This window comes from Marmota monax, unplaced genomic scaffold (assembly GCF_021218885.2).
Source record: "Marmota monax isolate L192 unplaced genomic scaffold, Marmota_monax_Labrador192_F-V1.1 WCK01_AAM20220418_F8-fsc00006, whole genome shotgun sequence".
NCBI classification, from domain to species: domain Eukaryota; kingdom Metazoa; phylum Chordata; class Mammalia; order Rodentia; family Sciuridae; genus Marmota; species Marmota monax.
In genome coordinates this window covers 10,895,640-10,922,849 of record NW_026693712.1, presented here as the reverse complement: position 1 = coordinate 10,922,849, position 27,210 = coordinate 10,895,640, and the positions used below count along the sequence as shown (strand labels likewise).

Below are 27,210 nucleotides of genomic sequence, written 5' to 3'. Positions count from 1 at the left end.
AAATGCTAAAGCCCCTGTTCCTTTCATCAGGTCCCATTTTCTTTATATATGCATTGCTTCAAAAGGTTTTTTAAAAATATATTTCCCAGGAGCCGAAATATAAACACAGGTATAGCCTGAGTAGTCTGGGCTTGATATTTTCCATTAGTAAAATAAAGAAAGCTTGAATTTTTCACTGATTTCATAATAAGTGAAATAGTTAAACACTTCTATGTGAACTTTAGAATTCTAAGTAACAGTCAGAAGTATACCTCTCACCTTAAATAACCAACTTATTGGTCAAATAGGAAGTAACAATTAAGTGACAAGGACTGCAACATCGCCTGGGTGTGACCTGCTTTGAGATCCTTTCAAGTGCCAACACTGAGTCTGGATGACCTCACAGGGAAGGTGGAGAATCCAAGGCTGGCCATATAAACATGATCCCTTTCCTAGGGCATGGCCCATTCAGTGGTGTGATTGTCTCTGGGCAGCCTCTGTGACATAGCCACTGGCACCATGAAGATCACTGGAGGTCTCCTTCTGCTCTGCACAGTGACCTATTTCTGCAGCAGCTCAGGTGAGTTAAGGGGGAATAGTGTTCCACACAGCCATTAGCAGATTTCCCAAATAATCCCTCCTGGGATGTGAGTGTCTGAGAGAAATGTCTGGTTGGGTAGATTTAAAGTGTGCTGGTTTGTAAGAAAAAAAAAAATCTCTGGCTTAAGCGAGACTCTTGTGTTTCAACTGGAGCTTGAGGGAGTTGGATCTAAAGTTTTCATTTTCAAAGATTCTTATTTGCATCCATGGATTTAAAAAAAAAACTAATTTTACCTAAGTCTTCCATTTTATAAGGACAATGGAAGTTGTCTGTGTTATTAGATACTATTATTAGTGCAAAGATGCAAGAAAACTCAAGTGTCTTCCCAAATCAGTACAGGGGCATCAACATAAAACACATATCCGGAGATCAAGAATAAACAATTATAAGGTAAAAATGTGCCTGATTAAAATAAGGCATTCCATCACATTCCTTTATGGCTATTGGGAGGGAGAGGATAGCAAAGACGGAGCCTTGTCACAAGCAGCACTGCAATACTTCTGTTATTGACATTGAATCACAATAAAAAGCACTACAAGCTCCAGAAGACAGCCCTTCATTAATAAAGAAAGGATATTTAGATAATTCTCTTGCCTAACCCTTTGGCCATTCAATTTTCTCAGCAAAGAACTGAGATTTTACATATAGTTGAGGAGTGTGCTGAGACTCACTGCCAAAGGAATGAGAACAAAACACTAGTTAATGAGATTTCAAGGCTTTGTTCTGTTCTTAACATTTCCATCTGTATCTGTCTTTCAGAAGTTGCCAGTCAACCTTTAAAAACAGTGAGTATGTTAAATAATACTTGGATTTCTACTTCTGTTGACTGTCAGTCAATGAATACTTGTGAAACATAGATGCATGATTAATTCAACATGTTTAGGGGAGCGTAAATGGGGAGGCAAACATGGACAACAACACAGTGCTCACAGAAGGTAGTTGAAGAAATATGACATAAATATATACGACCATACCTGAAAATTTTTATTAACTCCAGAATTAAAGAAAAGAGCTGACTTCCAGCCAAGAGACTGGTAACATTTTCATGGAAGGAAAAACATGTGAGAGGCAGAACAGAAGCACCTCAATGAATTGCCCAGGCTCTGGATTTCAATCCAATCTTACCACTTACCAGCATTGACGTTATATACAAGTAATATCTCTTTCTAAGTTTTCCTTTCCCCTCCAGAAATAGAGGAAACAGCAGAATTTTCCCTATTCAATTGTTCTAAATATTAAACAAAGAATACTCATGTAAAATTTAAGTGCCTGGCACAGAAATGTTCATCAGTTGCTAACTGAGTATAGTATTAAAAACAGAAATGGTGCTAGTAGAATAGAATTTATCAAATTGGTGATATTATTACTTATAAAAGTAACCTCAGCAACACCATAAGATCTAAGCTGAAACTTCTAGTTCTTGTAGCCAGGGTCACACTGCTTGAGGTCTGAGTAAAGAGCAGGGCATTCTGTTCTGTCTAACCAGGAGGTGGATTGCAGCATTTACAAGAAGTACCCAGTGGTGGCCATCCCCTGCCCCATCACAAACATGCCAGTTTGTGGTTCTGACTACATCACATATGGAAATAAATGTCACTTGTGTATCGAGACCTTGTAAGTATCACATGGGAAGAAAAAGTTCTTGGACCAGGGTTCTCAACTACAATCCATTCTCTCTCCAGGAGCCTGCGTAGCTCTCTATAAACTATACTAATCTCCACCCAGAGTAGCTGATAGGGTCAGAAAACTGGCTGTTGCTCAGTCAGACCAGGGTTGGGCCTGCTTTCTGTCAACTGGGACTGCTCCCATCCAATTACTGAACCTCTGATTCCTATCTGTCAGTTGTGGGAACCTAACGAAACCATGAGTTCTCAGACTGCTGTCCTTGAACCCGGAGATCCTACAAAGGCAAGTCAGAAGTCACCACAAGCTTTAAGTGGGCAATTTGGGGTGGTCTTTAACCCCAAGTTCAGTTTTAAGTAGTGCAGTGCCACACAACTTTGTTTGAAGACAGGGTCCAGAACTCCACAAGAAACAGTAATAGTAAACCGCTTTCCCACATGGCTTCCAAGATGCACATAACCTTAAAGCCGCTTGTTTCTTAGACTACCGTGGTTTGGGTTGCTTTATCCTCCCTTTCCTAGAGGCTCTAAGTATCTGTATCCTTACTGGGGGGTAGGGAACCAAAATGATTGTTTTTCTTTTATCTAAAATATGGGATGCCAGCTGTCAGTACTTAGACCAGAATCCCAAGGATATGTTTTGTTTAGGTATTTTGTTCGGCAAGCACAATGTTTTTGAAGAAATGTAACTAGGCAGATGTCACTTTTTTGATGCAAGACATGCAAATTAGTACTTCCTGTCTCACGCTAAGTCCACTTGGTATCATTTTAAACTCTTCTTTAAGCTACTAGATTTTGGCGACTTGTTTTAGATATTAAGTTTTTCATCTCTGTAATTATCTCAGCAAGTTAGAATATCAAGTTGGAACTGATTCCTGAAGAACATATCTACAGACTTATTTCTATTTAGGAAGTTTTATTTCACAAAAGGAAAGATCTTCTAACATAGACACACTGGGCCCTTGGCCAGGTAATGAGCTGCATTCAAGGGACACTCAAAGGACAGAGCGGAAGTCCTCCCTAATGCAGGTCCAGTTCCATCAAAGGCCTTGCTAACCAGAGAAAGCTGAAGGACCAGCCCCTCAACTTCCACTGTCAGAGTCCTCCTCTTTGCTGTGTCAAGACATGGTGATCAGCCAGGCTCTGTGATCTGCAGACAGCAGACAGAATGGAATTATCCCTTGTCTTGGGGAATTTTGCTCCTGTCTTTGGCAGAAATGGCCTGTGGCAAGAGCATGACTTCAGTTGGAACTGTTTTCTCATTTGTAAAATAAGATTCTATCTCATAATAGCTATGGTTGTATTTTAGTCAGCTTTTTTGCCGTTGTGACCAAAAGACCTGGCAAGAACAATTTTAGAGGAGGAAGCTTATATGGAGCCTCACGGTTTCAGAGGTCTCAGTTCATAGATGGCCAATTCTACTCCTTGGGGCCTGAGATGATTTAGAACATCATGGTGGAAATGTGTGATGAAGGAATGCAGGCCAGGGCATGATGATCACGAAGCAGAGAGACTTCACTCACCAGATACAAAATGTATACCCCAAGGCACACCTTGCAATGCCCACCTCCTCCAGCCACACCCTGTCTGCCTGCAGTTACCATTCAGTTAATCCTTATCAGGGAATTAATTCACCAATTGGGTTAAGGCTCTCATAATCCAATCATTTCACCTATAGACAAGTTTGTGTTGTCTCACATGTGAGCTTTTGGGGGACACCTCAAATCTAAATCATTTCAGGTTGTTTTTAAGATGTTATAAGATTTCCTCTTGTATTAATGAATCTTATTAATCATGTCTTCCCACAGGAAAAGTAATGGAAAAATCCAATTTCTTCACGAAGGACACTGCTGACTTCTGTATAGACATGGACAGAGAGCAGTGATGTCCTCATGGTTCAGTGTCCCTGGGCTCTCACTGACTTCCTTCAGTCTGTGCTGATGTTCTGGGTCAGGTGGAGCCAGATTCGGAGCCACCTTTACTGAAAAGAGAAAGTTGTGCTCTTCCTTATGAACTCATGTCTTATGGACAGACTGGCTTCTTTTTACACCTCAATAAAGGAGCCTCCACAGAAAGTTTATCTTGGCTTCTGTTCATCTGTGTTTCTAAGATCAGATTTATTATCTCCTGAATACAATACTTGTTATTCAGGAGAAAATTTTGTAAAGAAAAAATCCCAAATGGTTTCCAAGAAATATGTGTGTGTGTGTGTGTGTGTGCGTATACACACACACACACACCCAATCAATACTTACACACACATAGACACAAATGCCAGTGAACACTTCACCCTCTCCTGAACTCTATTTACTAAGAACTACTCTCTGGATCATATTGGTTCTTTATATTGACCTCTTTTCCAGCGTTCCCTCAAAGGGAACATTTTCATTCCAAGGAGTTATTCCTAGAAAGAAGGTTTACCTGCCCATTTTTTTCCTAGATGCCCACCATGATTTCTCATGGCCCAGCTCTACTAGAACACATATGGGAAAGCTCCTGCTATGGGGAAGCACATTCACTGCCCTGAGTTCTGACTGCTGAGATGCTGTACTCCTTAGAGTAGAAAACCATATTGAAGAGGCCATCAACCTCCAGAGCCAGTGAGACCATCACACAAAGTTTACCATTCTGTCCAATTTGTACACTTTCACATATTTGAAAATGAATACTTGCTTGCCTCACCATGCAACTAAATCATTCAGGGTCCCTCCAGGTGAATTTGGGTTGGCACAAAATAATCACACAAAGACAGAGAAAATACCTTTTTCTCAGGGTCCAGTGATGGCTGTCAACCTTAGGAGTCCATTGGAAAGAGTGAGCCACCTGAATTCTTTATTATAGAGGGGGACACAGAAGGAAGTTCCATGGAGTGTTCTTTCCAAATAAGGCAAAGGGTCAGGTTTCAGGGGGTTGAGTCTAACTCTAGCTTTGTGACAGGCTTGTGGGCAGTAGATTGATTGACATCTTGGCAAGTCACGCCCATCTTAGGTGCCATATGGGAACACAGGCAGAGAGGAAAGTGTACAGGTTTGTTGCACGGCCCAAAGAACACACAACACCAAGCCAGTTCTCCCATAAGCTCAAATGCCCATAGTTCACATACAGCCCATGGCTGGCCTGCAACGTTTGCTCTTCGTTAAAATTTATCTTTTCCATGATAAAATTCTCACTTAATTCAACGCTTCTCAAGAGGTTATATATGTCAATCATAAATCAGCTCTTCATCTGAATCTATTAGAATCAGGCATTGTACATTTTTTAAACATATTAAGACTAATTTTTTTTTTAGTTATTGATGAACACAATACCTTTATTTTATTTATTTATTTTTATGTAGTGCTGAGGATCGAACCCAATGCCTCACATATGCAAGGCAAGTGCATTACCACTGAACTACAAACCCAGCCTCAGGCATTGTCCTTTTTAAAGTTTGTTGGTATGTTACCCCCAAATTGACTAATCACCCAATTTTTGTCTGATGAATGCAGAGAAATCAAAACTGTTGCCTCCCTACCAATCCTTGCCTTCTATTAATGCAGCCTAACACACCAAGGACTATAATTATAATATAGAAACACTATTAAACATAAACATAATGTGTTTACAAGTGCTAGGCTTGCTGCATAAGAATAATGAGAAACTTGTTAAAATAAAGATGCCTGGACTCCACCCCATTTATTATAATTTAGCAAAGTGGAGAAGCCTAAACAATCTTAATATTTAGTTGGTGTACATTAGGCACTAGAAAACTCATAGTTATCTAACCCCCTCAATATAACAGGGTCCCCATGAAAAGAAAAATCATGAGATTACTAGGAAAGTGAAACCTGATCTGGAGAAGCAAAATCCAACGTGGCAGAACTGGAGTCCTTCTTGGCAAGTAAGAACTGAAACTGGCTTTCACTTCTCCTCCTAATTGGACCATAATAACACTCCTACACAGTAGCCACTGTGAGGTTGCATTCATTTAAATATGAACTTTGGTAGAAGAGTTTAAACAGAACATCTGCTCAACACCATGCCCACTCTAAAGAAGTAACCTTTTCACAAGAATGACACGTCTTGTCTGAGTCTCCTCACTTTGGCATTTTGGCTTTCCTCTGGTGAGAAAGTCTCTCCTCATCTATGAGCATTCCCTGTCTGGAAAATTTAGAAGCATACTTTGGAGGAAAAACAGGTGAGTGCTAAATCACCCAAATTTTGTAATAAGAAACAAAAAAAAATAGTTTTTCACATTTACTATATACATATTTTTTTAAATTCAATCTATATAAAGTATTTTAAAAGAACAACTTTTGGTCTTTGTCTTTTTCACTCAGTTTTCTTTTTTTCTATATCTTCTTGGTAGTTCCAAGCATAAGATTAGTTTGACTCCATTTATTATCTATCAAGTTTTAAAAGTTGTTTTGAAATTACTGCATCCATTTAAGTTTTTAAATTTTCTTTTCAAACATAACTTTATCATTTATAAAATAATTTAATGAGCATTTTTCTAATACCTTATTTTAGTTAATGAATCAGGGTTTATAATACGAACAACCAAAAATAGGAGTGATTCAAATTAGTCTCACTGACGGGTGATATTGATGATCACAGACCACCAGCAGCTGTTTAAAATCAACGACGTTTACACATATTTACATGTATGGCATATATGTGTTCAATTCCTTTTTCCTCCATTTTCCCAGGAAAAGTCAAAGTTAATCTTCACTACATGGAAAGCTGCTAACTTAGACAAAAACGAGTGTAAAGTGGATTTCTGATAAATTTTTACCTTTCCAAGTTCAGGCCATAAAAGAAAAAATGATTTAGTTCAGTTTTGCTCATGTATTTGTGTGACCATCAGCTTTTGAACCTTGATAGCTTTATTTTATCCTCATCATCATTGTCTTCATCTTAAGGTCCCACCAAGTGGCTCAGAAAGCACAGGAAACCTGGTACAGAAATCAAGCATGCTTCCCCCAGCCTGAACATTTTCCAGGAAGGTCATGTCGTATCTACAAGAATCTCCTTACTTAAAAAATTAAGAGGATAAGCATTCCTTATCTGAATTTGCCATTTAATTGTCATGAAGATTTATACTTTTTTTTTAAAGTAATTTTCTAATTTAGCTCTTCTATTTAAGTTTTAGATCCATTTTGGGTTAATTTTTGCATATGGTTTCTTTCATTGTTGTCCAGTAGTCCTAGCACCAAGTTTTGAAAAATCTGTTCTCTAAAGAATTATAATAACACTCTTGTTAAAAATCAGTGCACCATATATCCAAAATATGCAAAGAACACAAGCTACTCAATAACATGAAAACAAGCAGCTCTATTAAAACATGAGCAAATGACCTGAACAGACATTTCTTGAAAGAAGGTGTACAAAATGGTCAACAGGTATAAGGAAAAAAAACATTCAACACCTTTAATAATCAGAGAAATGTAATTTAAAGCCACAACGAGATATCACTACACATCTGTGAAACTGGCTGTATAAAAAAAGAATGAAGCGGGCTGGTGATATAGCTCAGTAGCTGAACTTCGCCTATCATATGTGAGTACATGAGGCCCATAAATGTGTACAATTATTACTTGTCAGTTAAAAATAAAATAAGACTTTAAAAACCCAATTCTCCATAAATGTAACAGCTTATTTTGGACTCTCATTTCTATTACATTAATCTATATGATATTGTCATACCACACTGTGCTGACTACTATCACTCTGTAGTAAATTTTAAAATTAGGAAGGATGAGTTCTCCAACTTCCTTTTTTTTTCAAGATTATTTTACCAGTTCTGCACAATTTATATTTTCACAGGAATTTTAAGAAGAGTTTGTTCATCTTTCCAAGAAAGGTGGATAAGATTTTGGTGGGGGTTGTCCTGAATCTGTAAGTCAATTTGGAGAATACTGTTATCTTAATAATATTAAGTCTTGCAATATTAGATTATTTTGCTATAAAGGCATTGGAATAGATACCAAAATAGGTATGAGATCCTGAGATGAGGAGTATATGTGAAGCTCTTGGTTTATTCTTATAATAATAAATTCAGAATAAAAAATTAAAAGTTTAAAAAATTGGTTCTTCTTGCTTGTCATGAAAAGCAGGTGTTGGTAATCTGATTAACCTGTTCCAATGAAGGAGACCAGTTTTCAAGAGCAAGGTACTAAGTGACTTTAAAATATCAATCCTGTGTGAACTAGGGAAGGATAGGCAACACAGGCTGTGTTCTTAAGTAAATTTTCAAATAAACCACACAGTTCTTCCCACTTGCTAATTACCTAACATAACAGCATACTACAGGTACACAGCCACACCAATGTTTATAGCAGCACAATTCACAATAACTAAACTGTAAAACCAACCTAGATGCCCTTCAATAGGTGAATGGATAAAAAAAAAATGTGGTACATATACACAATGGAATATTACTCAGCAATAAAAGAGAATAAAATCATGGCATTTGCAGGTAAATGGATAGAGTTAGAGAAGATAATGCTAAGGTGAAGTTAGCCAATCCCAAATAACCAAATGCCAAATGTTTTCTTTGATATAAGGAGGCTGATTCATAGTGGAATAGGGAGAGGGAGCATGGGAGGAATAGACGAATTCTAGACAGGGAAGAGGGGTTGGAGAGGAAGGGAGGGTGCATGGGGTTAGAAATGATGGTGGAACGTGATTTATTATTATCCAAAGTACATGTATGAAGACACTAATTGGTGTGAATATACTTTGTATACAAAACAGAGATATGAAAAATTGTGGTCTATATGTGTAATAAGAATTGTAATGCGTTCTGATTAACCTTTTATGTTGTCACATAAAAATAAACAAAAATATAAAAGAGTTGGTAGCAAACCCCCCCATAAGTTTCACATGTTAATTTTTATAAAATTAAAAGGATAATAGAAATTAAACAAAAGAAAAGAAAAATTTGAGGACTCTTTTGGAAAAAGAATCACAATTTCATAGTATCAGTTCAAATTTCATTTTGTTTTTCGTTATAAAACTCGGGGCTGCCTGAAAGATCTTGCTTATATGATGAGACAAGACTGCACTGTGTTGAAAATATTTCTGAGAAGCTCAAGTGATTCTGGGTCAAGGATTTCCCAGTTCCCAGATTTTGCAATGGTTCTTTTCCCATAGGTGAACACTTAACCCTTGCAGATGCTGGGATGACTTTTCACCAGAGAAGAGGCTTAAGTAACCAGTCAGCCCAATCCTCAGATACTCATCATAGAGTCGCTTTTATGTTACTCCTCCTCTGACATGTATCTAAATATTGAAATTCAGCTGTGTCTTCTTGGACTTCAATTCACATAACTTTCTTATTCCCTGGCTTTGAGCATCCCCTGTTAAAGTCCTCAACCTCTATGGGAACTGCTGTGTCTGGACCATCCTCTCTCCCTTCTATACTAACATTTAAAAGAGTTGTGTGTCTTAGGGCTCTAGTCCACCTAACATCCCTCAAGTAGAACTTCCCTCACTGAATATCTGTTTCTAGAGTATAAAGTGAGACTCTGTTAAGTCATGATGGACCTGGATGTTTGCTATTTCTTAAACTATGACTTTAAGAAAATTGGTCCTGCCAAATAGTTTACCCCTCTCAGGAGAAGGATGAACTGGAGTTTTTGAGACACTTACTCTGAATTCCAATACAAAGTAATATAATCGGAAACCTTGAAGATATATGATTTAACCACTCTGAACCTCATTTCACCTCTCTAAGAAGGAAATAGTAATGCCTACATGTTCTAGAATCTGAACTAGATGAGTTTCCATGACAGATGAGGAGGAGAACATTGAGAAGATAACAATTGGAAGGGTGGCACACAGCAGTGGTAAATAAAAGGGGTTAAGGTAAGTAGGCTTTTTGAAAGATTCCTTGGGAACAGGTTATCATGTTAAACAGACTTTCTATTCCAAAATCTGTAATTCCTCAAGAAATGTCATGGGCTGGCCTAAAACTGTACTAAATTTTTTTTGTACAGTTTATTGGGCTCACTACACATGAGGACTGACAGGAAAACTCCCCAGAAAACCACATGACTTGTGTGTTGCCACCTGCTTTCTGAGTTGATTCCTGAAAAGATCAACAATAAGCCAAGACCACCTTCTCTCGCGATCAAGAAATGACACACACTTCAAGTTAGAAATGAAATGTCAGTGATCACCTATACCAATGTTTCACCTCACAGGGAAGCTTATAAGATAATAAAGTTGTTGGCTTTTTTTTAAATCCAGAGAGGTTTTGAAGAGGATTCCCATACTAAAGAAAAAGTAATAACACTATCTTATTTTGTCTCATAATGATGAAATTTTATCACAGCATAATTCTAGAATTGGGGAACTTTTTATCTAGATCAGTCATTTTCAAATTATTCCAAGTATCCTAGAGGATTTTATGAGCATTACTCAGTGATCACAGTCGGAAAATGGGGACTAGACCCTAGGCCACTACATTCCCTCATTCCCACTTCAACTAACAGAGCTTCTCTGTCTTCTGTTTAATATATCATATTTCTATGTAATGTTTCCAACTTCTCTGCTTGCTCTTGTGACCTTGAATAACTGCTTAATCTCTCCATGCTTTGTTTTATTCATTTTTAAAGTCTGGTAGTAATAATATTTTGTCTCATAAACTTGTTTTAAAATTTAAACGAGTAAATACCCATACAGCAGTTACAATAGTATCTGACACATAGTACCTTCACAGTAAGTATTCTTGTTATTATTACAATTGTTATAAAATATCTATTTTTCTGTGAAAATATGGATGGAGTCCACGTCACAATGCATACAGGAATCACTTATTCAGTGGCTCTGACAGGTATCCACCCAGACTCATGGGGCACTTCAAATGACAAGTTCTTATTACTTCATTGTCATTGTCAAACATCTCTGATCATCACAAAGTTCCTTTATCTATCATGCCAAGATCTTTTATTCCAATCAGGCCACAAACATACAGAACTTGCTTACCTTAAAATAGTCTCCAAGTGATTTCTGAGTCTCTTCTCCACATCACAGATGCCATCTTTGCCTTTATCATCATGATCATTGTCACAAAAAGCTCTTGTGTGTTCATAACTTGTCACAAGCTAGATATGAGTACTTTACATTTATGACCTCATTTAAAATGCACAGTGAGGTTGTGGTGGAGGTATCACTAACTTTATCCTGAAAGTTTATTTACATTATTCTGACATTTGTGAAGACAACAAGGAAGATTTATGTAAGACTTATTACAATGAGAGTATTGTAATAGAGAGAAGAGATTAAGCTAAACTCCAAGTACAAGGACAAGTGAGGATTTATAGCCAAGGAGAAGGGATTGGATCTGTGAATGGAAAATTACTTCAAAGAAAACATCAAGGTAGGGGGATTTTTGTTAAACTGACCTAACAGGATTCTTGCTAAGGCAGAATGTCCTATATCAAAGATGGAGGATGAGGAACTTGATCAAGTATCAAGCATGATCAGATATCAATGGTGCTGGGATAATTTAATGGGATTTTTTTGTTTGGGGGTAGGCCAAAAACAGGATAGGGTCCAAGGTCAAAGCCTAGTCAAGAAAAGGGTTCAGAGGATGCTGATGAAAGTTTGGTGGAGGAGAGTCCTTATGACTACATGAGGGAAACTACAAGTTTCTCATTGATCATGGCATGCCCAAGGTATAATACTGTCTCTAGCACAGAGTAAAGGTTCATTAATATTTAATTAAAGATAAAATGAAGAAAAAGAAAGTAGACATATAGCAGATAAATAACTTGTACAAAATCATATAGATATAGTGGAGCTAACAATAAATTCAGGTGTACAAGACTCTCAGTTTTATGTCAGGAACATTATGATGCTTGGTCTCAGACCATCCCACCACGAGTTCCATCTACCTTTATCCTTTTAAAGGGACACAAGTATAAATTTCAGTTTCTCAGCCCCCAAAAGGCATTCCTTCCAACAGCCCTATCATCTCTGTCTATCAAAAATCAAGAGCTAATTTCAAGATATTCTTTTTTCTTGATTTTATTCTATTTTTCTTTGTATTGGTTCTTTTAGTTATACATAACGTTAGGATTTGTTTTGACATAAATTATAAAAGCATGGAATATAATTTGCTCTGATTCAGTCTCTAGTACTTCCCTCTTTCCTACTCTCCTTTCTCTTCCTGTTCCCTCCCTCTACTCTACTGATCTTTTTGCTATTTACTTAGTTTTTTTCCTTATAGAGTCACTCTATTTAAAAATTTACATAATATCAGTGTTCTTATAGCATTTTTTTAAAAAAGTTTCAAATACAGCATGGCTTAAGAAAAGCACAATTTTTTTGGTCTATTGGAGTGTACCATATTAAATAGAAAATGTCACTAAACATGCATGTGCTTGTGGCTCAGGGCAAGGTTACCATCTTATTCTTGATCCATATCAATTTCAGTGAACTTTTTGAACTTCCTTGAGACTTCACTTCCCTATCTGTAAACCAGAACAAGCAATGATAATGGCTACCTGATAACTTTGTTATGAAAATCAAACTATAAAAGTGAAAGTATTCATAAAATCTTAGGCTTTCTGGTTCATAAAGAGAAAACAACAGCAATATATAAGAATAGCACCAGTTTTACTAGGTTCTATTAGCTATTGAAATGGTGTTGTTATTACTTGTCTTTCAGAAAAAAAAAGAATTTCCGTACCTAGCAGACCTATTTGACATCACTTCAGGATTCTGTCACTGGAAATTGCTATTTCACAATTGAGGTGGGAGCTCTTGACAATATAAAAATATCTAAGTAGCTGGGAAGATACTAGAAGGTCATTTATTTTACCTGTATCTGACAGCCCTCCGCCACTTCAGCACTATGAGAACAACATCCTTTATCCTACTCCTGGTTGTGGCACTTGCAACCATATTCAGTGAGTATCTCTCATAACACTACCCTTGCCCTGAGAAAACAGCTCCTCCATCTCTGCCTACATAATATTAGAATGTGCTTATCACATAGGTCATAAGGAAACTTTCTGAAGCATTACTTTTTTTGTCTCTACCAATGAATCACTAAATCACATCATCTCTGGGGTTGAACAATGTCAATGGTCAGCTAAGACCAAATTCTAATCCATACTAACACTTTGTGTAACTTCTTATGTTATCGTCCAGATTCTATTTGACTTCATAGCACCATTTGTGGAGGTGTCTTCTTTTCATAGAACATTATAATCTGTTGTTTGGCTACATGAGCAATTCTTCTTCGATTCTGCTTCTATTATTGAGTTAAAAAACTGTCTCCCTGCCAGGCATGGTGGCTCACACCTGTAATCCCAGTGAGCCAGGAGGATCATGAGTTTAAAGCCAGCCTCAGCAATTTATCAAGGCCCTAAGTAACTCAGCGAGACCCTGTCTGTAAATAAAATATAAAAAGGGGCTGAGTATGTGGCTCAGTGGTTAAGTTTCCCTGAATTCACTCCCCAGTAACCTCCCCCAAAAAACTGCCTCCCTAGAATTTTTAACCATGAGTTTAGTTTCTGCCACCTACCTATGCCTACTATATAAAAGCAGATGTTCCTTTCATATTAGTGTTTTTTTGTTTTTTGGTGGTGCTGGGGATCAATCCCAGGGCTTTGTGCATGCTGGATAAGCACTCTACCAACTGAGTTATTTCCCCAAACCCCAGTGTTCCTTTCATATAAGAATTTTTTTCAGTATTTACTGAGCTTTTATTATAAAAAGAAAAAGAATAAGACAAACTTCTCATTTATCATAGCACCTTTATTATTTTTTTTGACATTTCAATCATTTTCCAAAAGCAGGGAAGAAAAAAATCTGTGTTAGAAGCTTCGACTTTTGATATTAAGTGGATACAGAGTTCTGAAGAAAAGCTTACACTGTCTTATAAAACTGAGACATAAATCAAATATCATTTCTCTAATAAGATTAGGTTATTCCAGAGTTTAACTTAATATTGTCTTTGTTTTACTTCCAGATATAGACTGTTCCACAGAGGAGTACCAGGTCAGTTAATCATTCTTGATATAAAAACCCTAATTTTAAAGAATTTTAAAGGCCAATATCAGTAAAGAAATGTTTGATATTATATATTAACTATATTTATGTTGAAGATTTAATTTCTGAGTATCAAAATTGGTTTTAATTCTAACATTATAGAGTGATCGCCCCAAAATGAAGGTGGAAGAACAAATTGATGAGACATTAATATCAAAGTTAAAAAGTCTTGAGTTTCAATTCTACCTCTTTTTCATGTGGCCCTAGGAAAAGTTACTGTGAGATTGTTCTAAGACCTAAACCTACAGAATTTGAAAATGGCCTCTAAGAGAATAAAGACTGTTATTTCTACTTGTCCTTCATGGTTTATTTACATAATGATTATTGCTGGAAAAAAAACTGGGTATAGTAGTAAAAAAACCAACACTCAGGCATTTTAAGTACTCATTTTAACTCTGTTGATTATTAACTATGTGACCCTATGGCCCGGACAATTTCTTTTATGTCTGTGAATCTTTTATTTTATCTATTAAAAAATAATAAGGTTAAGATATAAGCCTAGTCCTACAGGCCCCAATTCAAGCCATCCTTCACCATCTAATAGTTGTGAGAATGAAAAGGGTTAATGAAGGTTAAGCACTTGGTAGCCACTGTCTGAATTATATCACACAAACCCCAATTCTGGGCTTTGAGCAATCAAGGGGAAGTAAAGCCAGGCCGGCATGGACTTATCAGGGGCACCACTATCTCCTGCTACACTAGCCCCTGAGGTCTTCCTGCCTTTGTGTCATGCTTATTGATCCTTGCATCAGCAACACTCAACTCATTCCCTAAATGTAGGAGATACATGGAGGATAGCAATTGATGAATGAAAAAATTTATGAGTGGAGCATATCTGGAGGCAAAGGTGAATTCAGGTTTGAGTTTGAGCACTTTCCAGTTATACCATCAGAGATAAACAATTAGTACAATACTGCTTCTGGAATTCTAGAACTGAATGAGCTGAAGATGCAGAATATGTTTTACAGAACTGGAGTTTGTGCCGTCCAGGAAGTAAAGACAAAGGACAAAAACAACAGCCATTATTTTTTTAGTGTTTTCCATGCCATGTAGTTCTAAGCACTGTACACATGTCTTCTCCAATATTTATTTTGTCTTTCAACCTCACAATGCAGTTATTACTACTTTCATTTTGCAGGTAAACAAACTAAAGATTGGAGAGGTGAAGTAACTGCCCCAGGGTCATATAGTAGAATTTTAATTCCATATTTGACTGTATTGTTCACATTCTTCAGTATGCTCAAAGATAACAAATCCAGAAAATTCTTTCTCAGAAATTTTCTACCTACTCCCATAGGTAGATCACTGCTTTGACTTTGCTCCCAGAGTTTAGAACTGTTATTCCTAACTCTAATTTAAAATACATTTGTCTGTCTGTGTGCTGGTGAAATGTATAGCAAGTGTACAAGAGAATAACCAATAACTAATGTTAAAAGTTACCAATGATGTACACTAGTTCTTAAAAGTAAAATAATTATTCTTACAACACTCCTATTGAATTTTATGAGTGAAAAAGATAAGTATCAGGGTAATTCACACAGAACACTTCTGGGTAATCCCTTGAGAATGGGTACATTTGTGGATATGCTATGTGTGTTGAGAACTGATGAATCAACCACTGTAGTGAGAAAATTCTATTTTGAAATAAATTATGATTTTGTAACCAACTATATAAAGATGTCTATTGCTCATGATCTTTTTCTTGTTTTTGTTGGTACCAGAGATTGAACTCAGGGGCTTAACCACTGAGCCACATCCTCAGCCCTTTTTATTTTTTTATTTTGAGACAGGGTCTCACTAAGTTGCTTAAGGCCTTATTAAGTTGCTAAGGCTGGTCTCAAATTTGTGATCCTCCTATTTCAGGCCCCCAAATTGCTGAGATTATAGGCATGCGCCACCATGCCTGGCTGCTTATGATTTTTCTATCCAAAATAAAATATCTTTATACATGGTGTATCTAAAATGGATTAGATAAGGACCAACAATTTTACTAATAAACAAGTGCATGGACTTACTTGGACTTGCTCTGGACTTGCTTGGCAAATACTAAATCCTTGGAAATAAATATGTGATTGAAATAATTGAACTTTTAATGTTTGTTTTTAGGTTAATTGCACTCCTTATAGAAACCTACCACCAGAAGAACTAAGATTTTGTCCTCTAGTCTATGAACCAATTTGTGGATCTGATGGCAAAACCTATTCCAATGAATGTATCTTTTGTTTTAAAGTTAAGTAAGTACTGAAATATTATATTTTTTTTATATTTGAGTTAAAGTTATGTGCTAAATACCACAATTAGAGAAATAGTTCAGGGCATACAAACTATGGGAAACATATCATATTGACTGTGGAAAATCAGAACCCTGTGACTCAGAGGATTTGAAAGTCCCTGGTGTCATATCCCCATGTATTTTGATGTACACTCATTCTTAAAAGTAAAATAATTATTCTTACAACATTCCTATTGGACTTTATGAGTGAAAAAGACAAGTATCATGGTAATTCATACAGAATACTTCTGGGTAATCCCTTGAGAATGGGTACTTTTGTGGAATTAAGCTTCAGAATCAGAGAAGCCTAGAATCTCCAAATTGGAAGGAAACTTGAGATCATCTAGTTCAACTTTCACCTTGTAATATATTATGTAGAGACTCTGTACAAAGACGTCACCAAGAAATCCCATAGTCCATGCTTATTTCAAGAGGCAAGGAATGCCCGCCCCCCTCCCTCAGCATATCAATCCACATCTGTTAAAATGAGCTATATTAATTTTCAACTTCAGTAACTAGGTTTGGAAATGCAAAAATTCCCCTAATGATTGTACAAAAGGGACCATATCTGAAATAAACCTAAAGATTTGATCTGTTTTACAGTATGATATTTCAATGAAATGTATATTTTAGATATAGTAAAAAATATATTTTAAAATGAAATAGGCAAAAGCATTTCAAAGGTTAAAAAATAACCTTTGAGTAGCATAAGATCAAAAAACATGAAATGCTGAGTGATATCCAAGAGTGTTTAGAGTTAGGAACAGTATAGTGCTCCACTGTAATCTCAGAGACTCAGGATGCTGAGATAGGAGGATCCAAGTTTGAGGTCAGCCTCAGCAACTTAGAGAATAAGTCTCAAAATAAAAAATAAAAAGGTCTGGGGATATACTACAGCTCAGTGGTAAAGTGTCCCTGGGTCCAATCCCTGATACCCACCCTCCCCCCCAAAAAAAAGAGTCTAGAAAAATATTGGTTCTTATAAGTATTTTCAAAATATATAGGACAAAATATATATGAAATGAAACCAAATCTAAAATTCATGACATACTGTCCTGGTTCTTTTTTAATGAAAAGTTATAACGCGGCGCCGGCAAAGTAGAGGGAACTGTGACCACGCACAGAGCAGGCCCAGCGGCCTGCTGAGGGGCAGAGCCACCCCCCATCCCCCGCCCCTGCCAGGTGACCACCGACAGAAAAGGCCCAGTGGCCCGCGGTGGGACAGAGCTTCCAATCACTCCTGCAAGGTAGGCGGGCCTGCGACCCACCAGCAGAGGAGGAGCAGCGACCTGCTGAGAGGCAGAGCCGCCCCCTCCCCCTGCACCGGCAAAGTAGAGGGAACTGTGACCACGCACAGAGCAGGCCCAGCGGCCTGCTGAGGGGCAGAGCCGCCCCCCACCCCTCGCGCCTGCCAGGTAGGGGAACTGTGACCACGGACAGAGCAGGCCCAGCGGCCTGCTGAGGGGCAGAGCCACCCCACACCCCACGCCCCTGCCAGGTGACCACCGACAGAAAAGGCCCAGTGGCCCGTGGTGGGACAGAGCTTCCAATCACTCCTGCAAGGTAGGCAGGCCTGCGACCCACCTGCAGAAGAGGAGCAGCGGCCTGCTGAGAGGCAGAGCCGCCCCCTCCCCCTGCACCGGCAAGGTAGAGGGAACTGTGACCACGCACAGAGCAGGCCCAGCGGCCTGCTGAGGGGCAGAGCCACCCCCCACCCCCCGCGCCTGCCAGGTAGGTGGAACTGTGACCACCGACAGAAAAGGCCAAGTGGCCCGCGGCAGGACAGAGCTTCCAATCACTCCTGCAAGGTAGGCGGGCCTGCGACCCACCGGCAGAAGAGGAGCAGCGACCTGCTGAGAGGCAGAGCCGCCCCCTCCCCCTGCGCCGGCAAGGTAGAGGGAACTGTGACCACGCACAAAGCAGGCCCAGCGGCCTGCTGAGGGGCAGAGCCGCCCCCCACCCCTCGCGCCTGCCAGGTAGGGGAACTGTGACCACGGACAGAAAAGGCCCAGTGGCCCGCGGCGGGACAGAGCTTCCAATCACTCCTGCAAGGTAGGCGGGCCTGCGACCCACCTGCAGAAGAGGAGCAGCGACCTGCTGAGAGGCAGAGCCGCCCCCTCCCCCTGCACCTGCAAGGTAGAAGGAACTGTGACCACGCACAGAGCAGGCCCAGCGGCCTGCTGAGGGGCAGAGCCACCCCCCACCCCCCGCGCCTGCCAGGTAGGTGGAACTGTGACCACTGACAGAAAAGGCCGAGTGGCCCGCGGCAGGACAGAGCTTCCAATCACTCCTGCAAGGTAGGCGGGCCTGCGACCCACTGGCAGAAGAGGAGCAGCGGCCTGCTGAGAGGCAGAGCCGCCCCCTCCCCCTGCACCGGCAAGGTAGAGGGAACTGTGACCACGCACAGAGCAGGCCCAGGGGCCTGCTGGGGGGCAGAGCCGCCCCCCACCCCCCGCGCCTGCCAGGTAGGTGGAACTGTGACCACCATCAGAACAGGCCAGACCTGCAACCGAGAGACAGAACAGGCCCAGTGGCCTGAGGAAGGGTAGAGCCGCCCCCCCCACCCCCGCACCTGCAAGGTAGGCGGACCTGCGACCCACTGGCAGTACAGCCCCAGAGGCCTGCAGAGGGGCAGTGCCGCTGCCTGCACCTGCAAAGTAGACAGAACTGTGACCACCCACAGAACAAGCCTAGCGGCCCGCAGAGGGACAGAGCCGCCGCCCGCGCCTGCGAGGGAGACTTTGCAACTATACAAGACCAATATAAATATATAGGGGGAAAATTCAATAACACAAGAGTTTCACTAAGTAGAAAGGAACGCGAACAGTATGAAGAGACAAGGAAAGAAAGGACCACAAGCAATGCAGGTCAACTCAACGTTAGAAGAGGTAATAGCTGCAGCAGATGGAATGTCAGATAAAGAATTCAGGATATACATGCTTCAGATGATCTGGAGTCTCAAGGAAGACATCAGACAGCAAAATCAGACAATGAAAGATCACTTCAACAATGAATTACATAAACAAATCCAAGAAGCAAAAGATCAACTACACAGGGAAATAGAGGTTATAAAAAACAAACAAACAGAAATCCTAGAAATGCAGGAAGCAATAAGCCAACTTAAAAACTCAATTGAGAATACTACCAGCAGAGTAGAACACTTAGAAGACAGAACATCAGACAATGAAGATAAAGTATTTCAACTTGAAAAGAACATAGACAGCTCAGCAAGACTGTCAAGAAACCATGAGCAGAACATCCAAGAAATATGGGATAACATCAAGAGACCAAATTTAAGAGTCATTGGGATACAGGAAGGGACAGAGTTTCAAACCAAAGGATTGAGCAATCTATTCAATGAAATAATACGAGAAAACTTCCCAGACTTGAAGAATGAGACAGAACCCCAAATCCTAGAAGCCTACAGGACGCCGAATGTGCAAAATCATAAGAGACCCACACCTAGACACATTATAATGAAGATGCCCAACATACAGAATAAGGAGAGAATTTTAAAAGCTACAAGAGAAAGGAAGCAGATCACATTTAGGGGTAAGCCAATCAGGATAACAGCTGATCTTTCAACACAGACTCTGAAAGCTAGAAGATCCTGGAATAACATATTTCAAACACTGAAAGAAAATGGGTTCCAACCAAGAATTGTGTTTCCAGCGAAATTAAGCTTCAGGATGGAAGATGAAATTAAAACCTTCCACGATAAACAAAAGTTAAAAGAATTTGCAGCTAGAAAACCATCTATTCAAAACATCCTTGGCAAAACATTACAGGAAGAGGAAATGGAAAATAACAATGAAAACCAACAGTGGGAGGTAGGACACTAAAGGGGGGAAAATAATCAAAGAGGAAAACAAACCATGTTTAGTAACATAAATAAACAAATATGGCTGGAAGAACAACCCATATCTCAATAATAACCCTAAATGTTAATGGCTTAAACTCACCGATCAAGAGACACAGGCTAGTAGAATGGGTCACAAAACAAGACCCAACAATATGCTGCCTACAGGAGACGCATTTGATAGGAAAAGACATACATAGGCTGAAGGTGAAAGGTTGGGAAAAATCATATCACTCATATGGACTTCGGAAACAAGCAGGAGTATCCATACTCATATCAAATAAAATAGATTTCAAGCCAAAGTTAATCAAAAGGGATAAAGAGGGATACTACATACTGCTCAAGGGAACCATACACCAACAAGACATAACAATCATAAATATATATGCCCCAAACAATGGTGCAGCTATGTTCATCAAACAAACTCTTCTCAAGTTCAAGAGTCTAATAGACCACCATACAATAATCATGGGAGACTTCAACACACCTCTATCACCACTGGACAGATCTTCCAAACAAAAGTTGAATAAGGAAACTATAGAACTCAATAACACAATTAATAACCTAGACTTAATTGACATATATAGAGTATACCACCCAACATCAAGCAGTTACACTTTTTTCTCAGCAGCACATGGATCCTTCTCAAAAATAGATCATATATTATGTCACAGGGAAACTCTTAGACAATATAAAGGAGTAGAGATAATACCATGCATCCTATCTGATCATAATGGAATGGAACTGAAAATCAACGATAAAAGAAGGAAGGGAAAAGAATACATCACTTGGAGAATGAACAATAGGTTACTGAATGATCAATGGGTTATAGAAGACATCAAGGAAGAAATTAAAAAATTCTTAGAGATTAATGAAAACACAGACACAACATATCGGAATCTATGGGACACATTGAAAGCAGTTCTAAGAGGAAAATTCATTGCTTGGAGTTCATTCCTTAAAAAAAGAAAAAACCAAGAAATAAATGATCTCATACTTCATCTCAAAATCCTAGAAAAAGAAGAGCAAAACAACAGCAAAAGAAGTAGAAGGCAAGAAATAATTAAAATCAGAGCTGAAATTAATGAAATCGAAACAAAAGAAACAATTGAAAAAATTGACAAAACTAAAAGTTGGTTCTTTGAAAAAATAAACAAAATCGACAGACCCTTAGCCATGCTAGCGAAGAGAAGAAGAGAGAGAACTCAAATTACTAACATACGGGATGAAAGAGGCAATATCACAACAGACACTTCAGAAATACAGAAGATAATCAAAAATTATTTTGAATCCTTATACTCCAATAAATTAGAAGATAGTGAAGGCATAGATAAATTTCTTAAGTCATATGATCTGCCCAGATTGAGTCAGGAGGATATAGACAACCTAAACAGACCAATATCAATTGAGGAAATAGAAGAAACCATCAAAAGACTACCAACTAAGAAAAGCCCAGGACCAGATGGGTATACAGCAGAGTTTTACAAAACCTTTAAAGAGGAACTAATACCAATACTTTTCAAGCTACTTCGGGAAATAGAAAAAGAGGGAGAACTTCCAAATTCATTCTACGAGGCCAACATCACCCTGATACCTAAACCAGACAAAGACACTTCAAAGAAAGAAAACTACAGACCAATATCTCTAATGAACCTAGATGCAAAAATCCTCAATAAAATTCTGGCCACTCGGATACAAAAACTTATCAAAAAAATTGTGCACCATGATCAAGTAGGATTCATCCCTGGGATGCAAGGCTGGTTCAATATACGGAAATCAATAAATGTTATTCACCACATCAATAGACTTAAAAATAAGAATCATATGATCATCTCGATAGATGCGGAAAAAGCATTTGACAAAGTACAGCATCCCTTTATGTTCAAAACTCTAGAAAAACTAGGGATAACAGGAACATACCTCAATATTGTAAAAGCAATCTATGCTAAGCCTCAGGCTAGCATCATTCTGAATGGAGAAAAATTGAAGGCATTCCCTCTAAAATCTGGAACAAGACAGGGATGCCCTCTCTCTCCACTTCTGTTCAACATAGTTCTCGAAACACTGGCCAGAGCAATTAGACAGACGAAAGAAATTAAAGGCATCAAAATAGGAAAAGAAGAACTTAAATTATCACTATTTGCAGATGACATGATTCTATACCTAGCAGACCCAAAAGGGTCTACAAAGAAACTATTAGAGCTAATAAATGAATTCAGCAAAGTGGCAGGATATAAAATCAACACGCATAAATCAAAGGCATTCCTGTATATCAGCGACAAATCCTCTGAAATGGAAATGAGGACAACCACTCCATTCACAATATCTTCAAAAAAAATAAAATACTTGGGAATCAACCTAACAAAAGAGGTGAAAGACTTATACAATGAAAACTACAGAACCCTAAAGAGAGAAATAGAAGAAGATCTTAGAAGATGGAAAAATATACCCTGTTCATGGATAGGCAGAACTAACATCATCAAAATGGCGATATTACCAAAAGTTCTCTACAGGTTTAATGCAATGCCAATCAAAATCCCAACGGCATTTCTTGTAGAAATAGAGAAAGCAATCATGAAATTCATATGGAAAAACAAAAGACCCAGAATAGCAAAAACAATGCTAAGCAGGAAGGGTGAATCAGGCGGTATAGCGATACCAGACTTCAAACTATACTACAGAGCAATAGTAACAAAAACAGCATGGTACTGGTACCAAAACAGGCGGGTGGACCAATGGTACAGAATAGAGGACACAGAAACCAATCCACAAAACTACAACTACCTTATATTTGATAAAGGGGCTAAAAGCATGCAATGGAGGAAGGATAGCATCTTCAACAAATGGTGCTGGGAAAACTGGAAATCCATATGCAACAAAATGAAACTGAATCCCTTTCTCTCGCCATGCACAAAAGTTAATTCAAAATGGATCAAGGAGCTTGATATCAAATCAGAGACACGCCGTCTGATAGAAGAAAAAGTTGGCTACGATCTACATACTGTGGGGTCGGGCTCCAAATTCCTCAATAGGACACCCATAGCACAAAAGTTAATAACTAGAATCAACAAATGGGACTTACTCAAACTAAAAAGTTTTTTCTCAGCAAAAGATACAATAAGAGAGGTAAATAGAGAGCCTACATCCTGGGAACAAATCTTTACTCCTCACACTTCAGATAGAGCCCTAATATCCAGAGTATACAAAGAACTCAAAAAATTAGACAATAAGAGAACAAACAACCCAATCAACAAATGGGCCAAGGACCTGAACAGACACTTCTCAGAGGAGGACATACAATCAATCAACAAGTACATGAAAAAATGCTCACCATCTCTAGCAGTCAGAGAAATGCAAATCAAAACCACCCTAAGATACCATCTCACTCCAGTTAGATTGGCAGCCATTATGAAGTCAAACAACAACAAGTGCTGGCGAGGATGTGGGGAAAAGGGTACACTTGTACATTGCTGGTGGGACTGCAAATTGGTGCAGCCAATTTGGAAAGCAGTATGGAGATTTCTTGGAAAGCTGGGAATGGAGCCACCATTTGACCCAGCTATTCCCCTTCTCGGTCTATTCCCTAAAGACCTAAAAAGAGCATGCTACAGGGACACTGCTACATCGATGTTCATAGCAGCACAATTCACAATAGCTAGACTGTGGAACCAACCTAGATGCCCTTCAATGGATGAATGGATAAAAAAAATGTGGCATTTATACACAATGGAGTATTACTCTGCATTAAAAAATGACAAAATCATAGAATTTACAGGGAAATGGATGGCATTAGAGCAGATTATGCTAAGTGAAGCTAGCCAATCCCTAAAAAACAAATGCCAAATGTCTTCTTTGATATAAGGAGAGTAACTAAGAACAGAGTAAGGTCAAAGAGCAGGAGAAGAAGATTAACATTAAACAGGGATGAGAGGTGGGAGGGAAAGGGAGAGAGAAGGGAAAATGCATGGAAATGGAAGGAGACCCTCAGAGTTATACAAAAGTACATACAAGAGGAAGTGAGGGGAAGGGGAAAAATAATATAAGGGGGACAAACAAATGTCAGTAGAGGGAGCAGAGAGAGAAGAGGGGAGGGGAGGGGAGGGGAGGGGAGGGGAGGGGGGATAGTAGAGGATAGGAAAGGCAGCAGAACACAACAGACACTAGTATGGCAATATGTAAATCAATGGATGTGTAACTGATGTGATTCTGCAATCTGTATATGGGGTAAAAATGGGAGCTCATAACCCACTTGAATCAAATTGTGAAATAGGATATATCAAGAACTATGTAATGTTTTGAACAGCCAACAATAAAAAATTTAAAAAAAAAAAAGAAAAAAATAAAAAGAAAAGTTATAACGCATCCTGAAAAAAAACCTTCTAAATGAATGTTTCCTTTAAATTAAAAAAAGTTAATTAAAATATTTTCAAGTATATACACTAATTGTGATATCTTTTGAGTATCATCTTTATGTAATCAGCACCAGTTTTGAAAATACTGCTAAAATACAGTCATTCCTTTTAAAAACATCAGTAAGTGGGAGACTTTTCCACTTTGGGTTTTTACTGGTGAACTTTCAATGCTAATGAAATGCTAATGAGCTCAGCATTTCTTATTTCTTGCTTTTCTCTTTCTACAGGGAAACTGATGAAAGACTTAAATTTATACATTTTTGAAAATGTTGAATCCATCTTCTGATTCCAAAATACCTTTTAATGCATTTTCTTACTAAGAGATACATTTCATTTCCCAGAAATCCATCACACCTTGCCTAATCGTATCACCATATGTTGATTTCTTTGTAGAATAAAATAGGCCTAAGTGAAATAAACATGTATCTGACTCTTCTATGGGGAGTGAAGTGGAATCTTCTAGATTAGTTTTAATTTTAGGACATGTCTAGTAGACTATCTTAGGACCACATTTGCAAGGAAGAGAAAAAAAGGTCATTAAGACTAGCAATAAGGGTTTGGGGTTGTGGCTCAGTGGAAGGGCACTTGCATAGCATGTGTAAGGCACTGAGTTCAATTCTCAGCACCACATAAATAAATGAAAAGCCTATCAACAATAAAAATATTAAAAAAAAAGACTAGCAATAAGAGCTGGGCTGGGTGGCGGGGGGGGGGGGGGGGCGCATGTCTGTAATCCCAGCAGTTCAGGAAACTCAGGCAGGAGGATCACAAGTTCAAAGCCAGCCTCAGCAAAATCGAGGTGTTAAGCAACTCAGTGAGATCCTGTCTCTAAATAAAATACAAAATAGGGCTGGATGTATCCCAGTGGTCGAGTGCCCCTGAGTTCAATTCCTGGTACCAAAAAAAAAAAGAATAGAACCTGAAAAATCAAAACCCTGAAGCTAATATATCCTTCTTACTCAGACTAAGAAAAAAAAAAAAAAACACTGTGCATTTCTTAGTTATTGCATATTCCAGAAATGTGAACAGATGAAGGAGGTGACTTCAGGCACAAGAATTAGAAAACTGCTAGGATGATGGAAGGAGAGGGTCATCATTATGCAAAATACATGTATGAAGATGTGAATTTGGTGTCAACATACCTTATATACAAACAGACATATGATAAATGGTGGTATAAAGGTGTATTAAGAATTGTATGCAAAAAAATGAGAGCTCATGTATAATGGCATAATTTGGTGTGAACATACTTTATATACAGAGTTACAAAAAATTGTGCTGTGAATGTATAATTATGAACGTAATCATCTTTTCAAATATCTATTCTCTACAATATGCTTCTAGAAATGTATCTGTGAACAAATATAATAACATTCATCAGTGATGGTAATTAATAATATACCAAACATATGTATGTGTGTATATACATATATTTATAAATTGGACTTAGACTGGGCAATCATGAAATTACCCTAGGAAGGTTATTTGTAACCAGAAATCTGACAAATGGATAAAAGTTAGCTCTTGCACAGGTGATGGAATTGGTATCTCTCTTCATGGAATGAGCTGGCTGCAGAATAAAAGATAATAAAGAGAAAACGGTGGGAAAAAAACACAGTACACAAGAAGTAATTTTGAAAAGCGGAGACAGGACGGTTCTTCAATCTAAGGGAATGAGCTTCCACACTGGAAAGAGAGTGATGAAGCCCACGCTTGCTTTATTTATATGGGGAAACATCAAAGGTTTTTGATGGAATGTTCTTTGCCAAATAAGGTAGGAGGTGGGCTGTCCAGTTCCCAGTGGGTTACGCCCAACTCCAGAGCTATGAGAGTTGTTTCACTAGTAAGGGAAGACAGATGGTCTGGGACGGTCTGATATGCATGGGAAAGCTGGGATAGTTCCCAAGAAAAACACCTAAGACTCCATGACTCAGTACCATGTAAAGACCCCTCAAGTAGCTCACAGGTGGTTCCCCACAATTAGCAAAGGGAGATAGATGGATGAGGTTTGATTCAGATAGGAGAAAACAGCCAAGGAAAACAGCCAAAGCATCATTCCAAGCAGAGGCAACATGAGAGACTGTACCATAGAAAACCAACAGAGAATTGTTGATCAGTTCACGTTTTTCAATCACTCTTCCTTCCTATGGTTCAATAACCCACTCCTCACAGTCCACTTTACAACTGTATGCAGAATGATGTTTCTAAAACACAGCCTCCTCTCATCATCCTGTTCCTAAAAACACTTTTAGTCAATCTCATTACCTACAACCCCACTCATACTGGCCTCCTCACTCTTCAAAGCCATCAGTGTCCTTTCCATACATGACACCAGGGTGGTTAGCACTCTCAGAATCTTCCATGCACTCTACAGTTTTGTACCTGCTTTTCCCTCTTCCTACAATACTCTTTCCAACTTT

At 38.7% G+C, this 27,210-nt stretch overlaps 2 protein-coding genes across 5 annotated transcripts; both read left to right on the top strand.

The window, feature by feature from the left end:
* Nucleotides 1-440: 440 nt before the first annotated feature.
* Spink7 (serine peptidase inhibitor Kazal type 7) lies at nucleotides 441-4,292 on the top strand. Its single transcript, XM_058584371.1, has 4 exons — nucleotides 441-559; nucleotides 1,340-1,365; nucleotides 2,067-2,194; nucleotides 4,011-4,292. The coding sequence occupies exons 1-4, from the start codon at nucleotides 499-501 to the stop codon at nucleotides 4,054-4,056; spliced, it is 261 nt and encodes an 86-aa protein (XP_058440354.1). The 5' UTR covers nucleotides 441-498; the 3' UTR covers nucleotides 4,057-4,292.
* Nucleotides 4,293-6,195: 1,903 nt separating this feature from the next.
* Spink9 (serine peptidase inhibitor Kazal type 9) lies at nucleotides 6,196-25,209 on the top strand. 4 transcript variants are annotated; one of them, XM_046460272.1, is made up of 7 exons: nucleotides 6,196-6,379; nucleotides 8,008-8,079; nucleotides 12,860-12,944; nucleotides 13,026-13,100; nucleotides 14,168-14,196; nucleotides 16,354-16,481; nucleotides 25,018-25,209. In XM_046460272.1, exons 4-7 carry the CDS (start codon nucleotides 13,046-13,048, stop codon nucleotides 25,052-25,054), a joined length of 249 nt encoding a protein of 82 aa, XP_046316228.1. In that variant the 5' UTR covers nucleotides 6,196-6,379; nucleotides 8,008-8,079; nucleotides 12,860-12,944; nucleotides 13,026-13,045; the 3' UTR covers nucleotides 25,055-25,209. The 4 variants fall into 4 exon arrangements, with proteins under 4 accessions (XP_046316228.1, XP_046316225.1, XP_046316226.1 ...); XM_046460269.1 differs by lacking the exon at nucleotides 8,008-8,079; XM_046460270.1 differs by having other exon boundaries at nucleotides 12,860-13,100.
* The last annotated feature ends 2,001 nt before the right edge of the window (nucleotides 25,210-27,210 follow it).